This window comes from Labrus mixtus, chromosome 6, assembly GCF_963584025.1.
Source record: "Labrus mixtus chromosome 6, fLabMix1.1, whole genome shotgun sequence".
NCBI classification, from domain to species: domain Eukaryota; kingdom Metazoa; phylum Chordata; class Actinopteri; order Labriformes; family Labridae; genus Labrus; species Labrus mixtus.
In genome coordinates, this window is record NC_083617.1 from 6,080,134 (window position 1) to 6,091,679 (window position 11,546).

General features: G+C 40.8%; 1 protein-coding gene across 2 annotated transcripts; it reads right to left on the minus strand.

Annotated features, from left to right (window-relative positions):
* Window positions 1–938: 938 nt before the first annotated feature.
* On the minus strand, window positions 939–10,810 carry adka (adenosine kinase a). Of its 2 annotated transcripts, none has more exons than XM_061039652.1 (11): window positions 10,703–10,810; window positions 8,187–8,261; window positions 6,845–6,898; window positions 4,530–4,608; window positions 4,227–4,399; window positions 4,026–4,134; window positions 3,676–3,846; window positions 2,925–2,960; window positions 2,711–2,825; window positions 2,517–2,603; window positions 939–2,431 (listed from the first exon to the last, which is right to left on the minus strand). In XM_061039652.1, exons 1-11 carry the CDS (start codon window positions 10,786–10,788, stop codon window positions 2,307–2,309), a joined length of 1,110 nt encoding a protein of 369 aa, XP_060895635.1. In that variant the 5' UTR covers window positions 10,789–10,810; the 3' UTR covers window positions 939–2,306. The 2 variants fall into 2 exon arrangements, with proteins under 2 accessions (XP_060895635.1, XP_060895633.1); XM_061039650.1 differs by lacking the exon at window positions 10,703–10,810 and adding an exon at window positions 9,351–9,519.
* Between the last annotated feature and the right edge of the window lie 736 nt (window positions 10,811–11,546).

Here is an 11,546-nt window from a genome sequence, read left to right on the forward strand (position 1 = left end):
AACATGAGGTATCCTTAAAGATTAATTAAGTTCTTATATTAAAGCAATAATATGTAATTTTTCCACCTTAAAACAGTGGTGTCAAAGTCGGTCTAGTAGTACAATAACTTTCAACAGAGGGTATGGCTTTCATCCCATGTCCAGAGGTCGCCCCAGTCACCTGCTTAAAGCACTTTTTAACTTTGGCAGCGGGCCGCAGTTTATCTACTACTCCAGTTTACTATTTCAAAAAGTGCAAGCTGATGTTTTTACTTTTACTTTTAGCTAAACGCCCCCTATTCTCACAGTTTAAGCTTATACCTTTTTTAGCTACTTATTCACTCGTCTTACTTTATCCACCCATGTAGCCATTACTTTGTCTTTTTCTACATGATCTATTTTAACTATCATCTTAATTTTAGCTATTTGAAATGTATATTTACCCTTAAAGATAGCAAATAATTTCAACCATTTATCTCCTATTTTACCTAAACATTTCAACCATTATCCAATTTCAGTTATCAATTGCTTAAGCTAACAATCCCACTATTATAGAATAAAGTTGATCCCATACTGTGATTAATATTTAAAACATTTCCCATCAGAGTTTTTTCCCACTGATTATAACTCTATAGACTATTTCTATCTGTTCACTGACATTTTCAATCTTTGCTAATCTTTAAATATTATCCATCACTTTATCTAGCTAAATATTTCACTTTACCTATTATTTTAACAGTTTATCCATTTCTGAGGCAAATTTCCACTTTAGCTGAGAATTTTAAAATGTTTTCCTTCAGAAATTCAAGTTTATATTCTTTTTAACCTTTTTCATTTACAGGGTGAATTCAACATTAACACAAACTGATTATTAGATTAACATTTGAATGTATTAAAGAAATGCATCTTAAAATGAAATAGTAAAGTTAAAAAAAAGAAAAGGATGAACAATAGGAATAACCTCGAAAGTTTTATTTCTGCGTGCACAATGCAGTATAGCACAGAAACGGGAAACTTGAGACCCATTCAGACCTTTGATGAACATAAGGCTTTTTGGTGTTTCACACAGTCAACACAGGGACATACATCCTGACTGAACAGCTCTGCTAGTTTTCACAAAAATGCAGACTTCATGCAGACAATGAAACATTTAGAGGTGTACATTTGATCTTGTTTTCAAATGTTAAATATTGTCTTGATCACAGAATAACACTAAATCAGGTATTCTAATGATTTGAAATGTTTGGTAAGTGTCCTGAACCTAAATTCAGCTCATATTGTTATAAAATGTCACTGAAATCAGAGAAAAATATTATTCATTCTCAACTCATTTTGAAGGGTTTGGTTACATGTTCTGAGATATTGGAAAAATCTAAATCTTCTCAAATAAACAGAAAGGTCCGTTTTAAAACCTACAGTATGACTAGACCAAAGAACACTCAAATAAAATGAAAGCTTTCCAAACGATACCAGTTGCCTTACATTCATTCAGAAATGTCGTGCGTCTATTTTTCTCCACATGAGCCGCTTAAGACTCATACTGGTCTAATGTGTAAGTTTCCCTGAATAATCAAAAGTGGGTTCAGAAGACATCTGTAAGCCCCTTACAAGTTTGAAACACAGAAGAAAAAAAAATGGAAAAGGCACTCATTGCTAGAAGCCCCTTCCCCAAAAGCTGCATGAGGATAAAGCAAACCATGGTGAGTTGGAAGGTGACTTCTACAGCTGACGGTTTACAGTGATCGCAGGACGTAGCGGGCGGAGACTCTGACATATTTCAGTGTGTGCATAAACGACAAACATTTGGTTTCATAACTTGGCCTGTTAAAATCAAAACAGTCTAAAGTCATTAGGAATTATTAATACAAAAATAAAAGAAATCACAACTGCACATTTAAATGCAGCATCAAAGACAGTCCTTGTTATGTAGAGTGAGCTGTTAAGGAAATGACAGACTCTTACAGTAGGGTGTCAACATGACTGTGTAACCGTGTCATTGTACTGGGCAGGCAGTGTCGGAGCCAAAAATACCGTTAGAACAAACCCCCCTCCTTTATGTTAACAACAATGATCATGACTCCTTTATGGTTATTTCTAGCTCCTGTGGCTCTGCATGATCCTCTAGCGGCCCCTAGTGGAGATCATAGAGATATGCAGACATATCAGGGGTGAAACAAATGGTGAGTGAATAAAATACAAAAATGATGATAACTAAAAACGGACAACAACTTGGACGGTTGGCTGAAAGAAAAAAAGGGGAGCTTTGAAATAAAAGAGGTTTCAAGCCAAAGGTAAGGTTGTCCCGGGGGGGGGGGGGGGGGGAATTCTCATTTGAAGTCAGGTTTTTCTGGGAAGGTGCATCCAGCTCTTCTAATGATGACGTTAGCGGAGTAGTGCGCCGCCTTCACACACTGATCCAGTGGTTTGTCCTGGACCAGCTCGGACAGGAAACCTACACAGAAGATCAACAACAAATAAACAAAGAAAAGCAACCTTTGTTGTGCAGCGTAGGGAGTGAGAAGATAAAAAGCCCTTACCTCCTACAAAGGCATCCCCTGCACCGTTTGTGTCCACCACGTCTTTGGGGTCGATTTTCCGTACGGGGAATGTCTCAACTTTGTCGCCTAAAACACGAGAAGGAAAAAGAGTTTTGAAAGGACACGTCTGACAAAGGAAAGGAGACACAAAGCAGTAACATAAGGGGGAAAAAAGAGAGAGACTCTAATCTTACTTTTGACCATAACGGTTTCATCCTTCCCCTGGGTGAACACGACAACCCTCTGCCTCTTTGTGTTGTCTTTGGGCAAAGCCTGAGCTTTCTTTGCAATTTCCTTTATGTCCTCAGTCTACAGACAAAACACACATGAACACAATCTGTTAATAATAAACACATTATGTAACACTTATCATGTGCAAATACTGAATGAGACTGTCAGTGCATTTACCTCGAAGTCGAGCTCTTTGGCAAATGCAGCTGCCTCCTGAGGAACGAAAAAAGAAACAATATTGTCTTACTCACAAACACGAGATCAACTATCAGTATCTGGCATCTGTAGAGTATCTAGAGCCTTGGTTCTCAACTGGTGGGTGAGGGCCCAAAGGGGGTCCGGGATGCGTGCCAGGAATAATAATTAAAAAAAAAAGTAAAAAGTAGCAAAAAGTATATGCTGTGCTTTTATTTTAAAGGATACAAATCACATTCATACTCAGCGGACGAAGCAGGGGGAGTAACTCTGGGTTAAGTGTCTCCCCAAAGGACATATTAGACATGTAGCTGCAGGAGCCGGGGATCGAACCCCCGACCACTTGAGAGACGAGTGATTCTACCACTGATATGGATATGTGACTGTGGTAAATAGTCTATGCTATGCTTTAATTCTAAAAGGGTGTGTTTCTTATAAAACTGCACGTGCAGGGGGCAAGTTTATTAATTCCAGCACAGTAGATGATAAGAGAAATGCACCTCAAGGCTGGTTGCTACTGCTAATAAACAACGACAGAAGAAGAAGAAGTGGACAGAAAAGGGACAAAAAAATGTCAGCGCTATAGGCTCATAAAAATGTGAATCCATCAAAAATCCACCCTGTTTCACTAAATCTATTTGAGTGGTTGAACATTTTCGTCGTAGAGGGTCCTGCGGCTAGACCAGTCGAGAAGCACTTTGTCTAGAGGATGAACTGTGAATGTCTGGCTTACTGTCTCGTTGCCGAAAAGCACGTCCACGTAGGGCATAACCTGCATGAGGTTATCCTTGAAGAACTGGCTGATGAAGGGCGCGGACAGGTTCAGGCAGAACAGCTTGTTATTTTCAGACGCGTGCTTTGCCACCTTCAGGATGGACTCCACAGAGACGGTCAAGAAGAAACCCTGGAAGCAAACGGTGACATTGGGTCAACACTGATCTGCTTTTTATATCTTGATGGGCTCTGATGAATCACATGCAGTAAGGGCTATCACACACAGAAACCCACGGGTACAACGGTGGCGTGACCTCAATATCAGAAGAGGATAGCACAACAAACCATTTTGTCATTTCTTTTACTTACAGCAATATAGTAGACTTTAGCTTTTTCCACCAGCTCCCAGTTTTCTTCCAGGTCTAGATGCTTTTCCTTCTTATAACAGTTAGCGGCAGCGAGGTTTGCTACCAAAGACCTGAGAGGATGAAGCAAAAGAAGAAGATTAAAGACTTCTAGATGGATAATGACACCTTTTAAAAATATATATATATTATAACAATAACGCACCTGTTAACTCCGGTGATGCATGCAGCACACGTCCCTGTGGGCTCCTCGTCCTGCTCGTAGTAGTGGGCGTCGATGTGGCCCTCCTCAGCCTTCTGCTTCAGGATTTTGCCAAACTTGTCTTTGCCAATGCAGCCAAAGAACGTGCCCACGTTATGGGGCTCTTGGATCATCCACTACAGGCGGTGACAACAGCTCCGATTAGTCCATTTATACACGTTAAAGAGTACAATTAAGCCTTAAAAACTTCAACAGAATATTGACGTTTTGTGACAGAAACAGAAAGTTTGTGTGTGAATGACTGACCTGTGCAACTTTTATAGAGTTCTGCGTGGCGCCTCCTGCATGGTACTCGACTTCACCCTTCTTCACTATCTCCTCGAATCTAGAAAAAGACACACAACAACATTTTAAGTCACACATTTTTAGACTCAGTATCATTCAAAGTGTTTGCTCGCTTCTGCGAAATTGGGACCGACAAGATATTTTTTTGGGGCGCTAACTTCAAATATGACAACGCACCACCACTCAACTGTGTCAATTATCATAAAGTACTGAACTCAAAAGGTTTTTACTAAGCAAACTGTGGCTTTAGATCGTTAAATGACAACATTTTATGTCTTTATTTCCTTGGTGAGATCTAATGAGAAGGAAATTTAAAATATAATATGGTAAATGGACTTGAGCTTGTGTAGTTCTTTTCTAGTCTCCTGACTACTCAAAGCGCCTTCACACCGAAGGTCACACCTACACTTTCACTGCATTTCACACACTGATGGCAGAGGTCGCTCTGTAAAGTATCCCATCAGTGTTATCTTATCACATTAATACGCAGCCAACAAAGCAGAGGGATCAACTTGGGGTTAAGTCTCTCGCCCAAGGACAAATCGGACATGTGGCTGCAGGAGCTGGGGATCAAACCCTCCGACCTTCCGGTTGAGAGACGTTCTCTGACACTGAGTCACAGCCGCCCCAATAGTGCAGGTGAATGCTCTTAACTTTTGGACTAAGCCAGATTAGCTACTCCCCTGTTTACACCAAGCTAAGTGCTGCAGCTCCTCCCTGTAGCTTTACATTAAATGGACAAGAATGAGAGAGGTGTGACACATTGTCTCAGCTAGAAGAGTCAAAATCTTGAAGGTCTTTTATACTTTGTCTCAGATCAGAAAGTGTCACATTTAAATACATAAAAACATGAACATTTCTAATTTGACAGAGGGAGTTTATTGGTTTGTTTAGAGCTGCACGGTCTATGCTAATGTGTCACCCAAATGAACTCAGGTAAAAGGCTCATAAGCCCATCTGGTCCTGCACTGTCCCATCTGCAGAGAAGTCATATTTCTTCCATGTGTAACACACATGCACACTCATGGCTGGTTATTGTACTTGAACCATTTACGCCTGTTACATAACACGACGGCAGAAGCAGCGCTTTGATAGTCTGCCTCAGGCCAAAGCATCTGTAATTCTCCATGTTGTGTGGTCTAAATATAAACACATCTTCCTCCACTCTGACATGTGTTTGTGCGGTTTCATGCGCGTGTTAAGAGACGCCATGTTCAAATATGTCCTTGGAAAAGTGTAACAGGACTGACTGCTGCTAAAGGTCCTGAGACTGAGCCAGAGGTTGCGGAGGGGGGAGACATCTGGGAGATAAGAGGTTGGAAAAATGGAACTGACCATTGTAGAAACTTTAAAGTATAGTTTACTGATGTGTCTCTTAAGAGTTTGGATCAGGGGGGGAAACCTTTAATGTATTTGTATGCAACAACAGAGCACAGAAACAAGAAAGACCAAAGTGGCTCCAGTACAAGAAGTAACATTTAAAAAAAGTGATACCTGTGTGGACCCTGAGGCAATGTTTTAAACTCTATAGGTTGACTGTGTGAGTACCAATCTCCTTTTGAATTTCAGCTCTTAACTATGGTCTTTATTGGTGTTGTTTTAGTTTATAAATCTGGCTGATTCACATCCATTTATCCTCGTGTAAATATGAGTCTTACAGTTATACAGATCAGTGTCGAGTCAGAACACTTTAGTACAGCTCTCTTTCTAACACACACACACACACACACACACACACACACACACACACACACACACACACACACACACACACACACACACACACACACACACACACACACACACACACACACACACACACACACACACACACACACACACACACACACACACACACACACACACACACACACACACACACACACACACACACACACACACACACACACACACACACACACACACACACACACACACACGACTTTCTTATCGCCTGCTGTGAAATGTTTGCTTTCTGGCTCTCGTCTCACAGGGACTGGGAGGTGAAGTGTCCTGGTTTTCTATTGGCCGAGGCCGGCTCTCTGAGCTGAATCTGCTGCACTGCCATTGGCCGTCTTTAAAGGAACGGAGGTCAATTGTCCTTATTTCTGGTGTGCGCCTGTTTGGTCTGTCCCGCTCCGGAACAGGGAGGACTAAGCTTGGTGTGAATTCAGACGTATTCATTTCTGCACGCACAGACTACAGAGACGAGTGAGAGCTCAAACACAGACTTTACTCCAGAGCAGATGTTGCAATGTAAGAGATAGAGTACGTACAGTGCTTTGTGTTTGTCTTCTGCCAGGATCTGGTCGTTTGGTTTCAGAGAGTATCTGCAAATAATTAAAGGAGAAGGAGGAGGGGTCAGTTTTGCAGAGCGGTTGGAAACAAATGCAAATAAAAAAAAAAAAAAACAGTTTTTAACCTGAGGGAAAAATGCTTTTCAATAAACTAACTCCACAATTTTGTGTCTTCAATCTGTTTCGTGTGGAATAGAAGACACAATGCTTGTGCTTTAAAAAATGTCTTGTTCACTTCCATTGAAAATGTGATTAATAAAACATTAAAGTATTCAATCATAGCCGGAGGTTTCGAGCGAGCAACTCAAGAGTCCAAATCGTCATGTCGGTCCGAAATGCAAATCACAAAGTGCAATCCTTAAAAAAAAAAGATAGATTGTGGATTATGATGCAGTTTCAGTCCCGCTTCAGTCAATGAGAAAACTGAGGTCGGCTGGTTTTGCTCTAATCCACAGGTTTACACAAGGAGTCAGAGGGTGGACTCTGAGCTGGTCAATCAGTGTGACGGAGCAAGGACAGTCCAGAAAACAGCTCCTCGTACTGAGCAGGTTTCCACTGATGGCTGGCACTATTTCAATACATTTGAAACATTCTTATTCCTTCATTATTACAGGGCAGGTAAGGTCATTCTCTGAAGGAGCCTCATTAACTTAAACTTCAGCTCAAAGGAGAACTTGAGTCACACCTTTTGTGCTCAGCTGTCAACCTGATGTGAACACTATAAAGACAAAAAGAAGAGGTTCTTATTCTTTGTTTTTCAATGTGTAAAGTAGAGATGTACTGTCCCCCCGTGCTGTGCTGTTCTCTCTCTTATCATCACCGTCCGGTATCAACAGTAACATCAGAGAAGCTCTCTCTTTATGGTCAGACCACCACTCGAGTGAAAAAAAAAAATAAGATCGATTTTCATTTTAACTGATTTTCACACTAATCTTAAAGATTCAGCAAAAAGATAGAATTAGGCTCCACACCCTTCACAAAACAGTTTATTTCACTTTTCTTTGCTTTTAAATTCTCGGGTTAAAGTACAATTTTCAGGTCTGGCATGCAGCCAGGGTTCAAGTCTGACCGGTGGCTTCTTTCCCGCTCCTTGATTTTCCTACACTATCCACTGTCCTCTCAAACGAAGGCATTAAAAGCCCACAAAAAAACAAATCTCAGAAGAAAAAAAAAAAAGTTAAATCCATGTCTGTATTTTTCAGATTCATTTTAATTGTGAATCTACAACAAGTACTACACACACACACATCTTGAGCAGTGAGGACTACTGCCGCTCATAGGATCAACAGAAATCATACCGGGCTTTTGTCCTTTCACTTACTTGTCCAAGAAGTCTTTGTCCACTACAGCAGAAATGTCCAGTAAGGGGTTTCCCATCCCAAAGAGCGAATTAGGGCTGAAACAGAAACATTAAGTGTTATTATAAAAACATACACAAAAAAACTCAACAGTAAAAATGAGACCGCTTTGTAGAATCTATTTAGTCGTGTTTGTTTGTCTATGTATTTGACTCAGTTAGATTAAGACTGCATGTAAAAACAGACACATTTCATGTACTTCATGTTTGTTCACTCGACTCTGAGTTCACCACTACATTGAATAACCCACATTTCTGTTTCCATGTGACTTCAATCACATGATTTCAAAGCTCAAATTGTTACAGAAAGAGAAGCAGAAGTAGCTCATGAACACACATGACTCATCAACAATCAATCAAAAGAAAGAAAGAACATGAATATTCTCCGTCCCGAGGCGAGGACCCGGTCGGTCACTCAGGTAACCGTGTTTAGGACGTTAACAGCGAGACAACGTCAGGGCAGCCGCACCAGCTGACTGTGAGCCTCTTTGTGTGCAGCCTGTTCATTCCTGAGGCAAAAATAAAACCTTGAATAAATCATAAGTCTTGCGACGCTTGCGAGACGGCAACAGAAAGACGCTCTCTCTCTGTCTGAGCTGTGTGTCAACGCAAAACATCCCCGCTGGAATTTGTTTTTAGAAACACATCAGTGACCAATTGCAAGTGAGTTAGTCTGCAATGTTGGCTTCAGTATGAGCAAATACAGCAAAGATTGTGTCAGCATGCAAAGAACACGTGTACTACAGGAAATGTTTTTACACGTCCTGCCTTCATGCATGTTTTTTCATGTCATGGCTGTGTTTTTCTGAGTCTCAAATTGTGTCTACGGGACATGTGTCACCTCTCAACATGAACACATCTAAACATGTGTTTTCCAATTCATCCTTTTTTCCCCCCCCCCCACCATCGTCCGAAGACTTAATGTAACAAGACTTAATGTAACAAGACTGTCTTATGCTACACAGATGGGTTTTTGTCATTTAAAGAATCAAAGCAGATGCCCCACCCTTACTATCATTCCCTACATCTGACAATATGCAGTCACAAGGTTACAGAGCTTGTGCAGCCAATTACACTACACCAGATCTCCTGCCTGCCTTTCTTCTCTTCATGTCTACGCACTCTTACCTTGCTGAAGACATGGTGTCCCTTTCTCTGTGTGCACCGGCTAGATACTGACAGACCTGTTGAGCAACCTAAAACCGGCTCAGAAAGAGCTAAAGCATTCAAAAACTTCACATTTCAGCCCTCTGTGCGGGTAGATCGATGTTCCCCTGCAGCCTACAGCTCCTCCTACTCCAGACCGACTGGTTGGAGGCAACCGAGGGAGGGAGGAAGAGCCACGGTCTGTTTCTGTCTGTTGATTGGCTTGTTTTGCAGACTCCAGCCTCAATCCACTCTCACTCTCTGAGAAGCTTAATTACATCGTGAGAAGCGTGCTGATGATAGTGGCTGCAGCAGAGATGCCCCATTATGAGAGTGATGCACCTCACCAAGAATGCAATTTATGCAGCAGGAGAAAAAGCATTTAAACACAACATTTACAAGACCAAGTGGTTGTTCTTTAACAGTTCTTTTCCACAGGAGGTTGTACAAGAAGGAACCGAGCTTTCTCTAACGTTGGCACTGAACGGACACAGTGTTCACATCAGCAGGTGGTGGTCACGCTTAACTCTGCATTCACCTGGTGTCGGAACATTTGGTTTCTCGACTTAAAAATAATTTAAAAAAAAAGAAATCACACGATGTCTCCCACAAGTCAGAATAACACCTGGGAAAGTCAGATAAAAAATGTTGTAAGGCTACCTGTCAGAATATTTGGCGCTAAATCAAGGAGGACTTCAGTTTACAGCGGGTGTTGGGAAAAACGTTTTTTTTTTTTTTATCTATTTACAAACTGCAAATTTATGATTTGTCCCTTTTAATTGCCAATTAGTATAACAATTGTACAATTGGTTATTTTAATTGTAATTACGACGTAATTTAAAGCTCGTAAACATCCCGAGGTTGGAAAAAAGATTCGTCAAGCTTGGAAGTTCGAGCTTCCGAAGAGCACCTGAACGCAGCACGATATAAAACGCAGATTGGCTGCAGTTAAAAGTTACAGGGCGTGATTATTCACACAAAAAAAGCAGATGCTAATTAATTAAGTACCCCCCCCCCCCCCCCCCCCCTTGCATTACTACTATCATCTGACCTATAACATGATGCAGCTGCGAGTTAAAGTGTAAACCATATCAAAGGACTTTACACCGACATAAACAGCGACCTCCACAGTGGTTGCTTCCTGCACACATTTGATTTAACTAAACTTCAACATTTCTTCAACTGTGCATTCAGTTGACATATTCATAAAGTAACGTCGTGCTGATTTACATGTAAAACTGCAAATGTGGCATGCACAAACATTCAAACACACTGAGAGGAGGGTCGTCTCTCTTCGTCCTCTAGAAACGTGTTTTAGTTATTGTTTCGGTCACCTCAGTTTGGCGGGAGACTCATCTTTCTTCTCCTTCTCCTTCTCTGCAAGTTTTTGTTTCTTTGGTTTGGGTTCTTCAAAGGCCATTGTTGACGGTGGGAACGCTGCTTCACCTTAACCCGGTGTGGAAAAGAAACGCGGTCCTGTTGTCTAAAAGTGGAAGCACAAAGATGGATGCCCTGAGTTCTGCCTCGCAGGCATCTGTTGCTGCCTCCCCCCCCCCCCCCCCCCCCTGGCTGCGAAACCATAAACTGTGGATAAGTCAGTTCAATTCAAAAAACTTTATTTGTCCCCGGGGGGCAATTCAAAGGCACACAGAGCAGTAAATTAACAACAGTGTGTTAAAAAGTAGACGAAACATATTAACCTAAATATAAAGTGTCAATTTAAATACAACTTAAAGCTTAAACTTAAAAATACAAAATATAAGGAGTAGAGTGCAGTAGTGACCAGATGTAAACAGAACTATGTGCAGTAAACGAGAAATAAATGCATATATACAGAGCTATGTGCAGGTAGGCTAAATACTAAATACTAAATGATAAGTTTTCAGGTGCATGGTGAATAATGGAACAACAGAACTAATATAAACAATATAACTGTAAAGGTAAAAAAATAAAAAATAAAGTGACCGTAGTGCAATGACACTCTCCATTTTCAAATCTCATCTCAAAACACATCTCATTCTCCACCCGTTCTCATAACTCCTTTACATCCTGTACATTTGTGTATTTTAATGTTAATTTTATCGTTGTGTTGTTACTTTGTTGTTTTTATCTCTGCTCTGTAAGGTGACCTTGAGAGTTTTGAAAGGCGCCTTTAAATAAAATGTATTATTATTATTA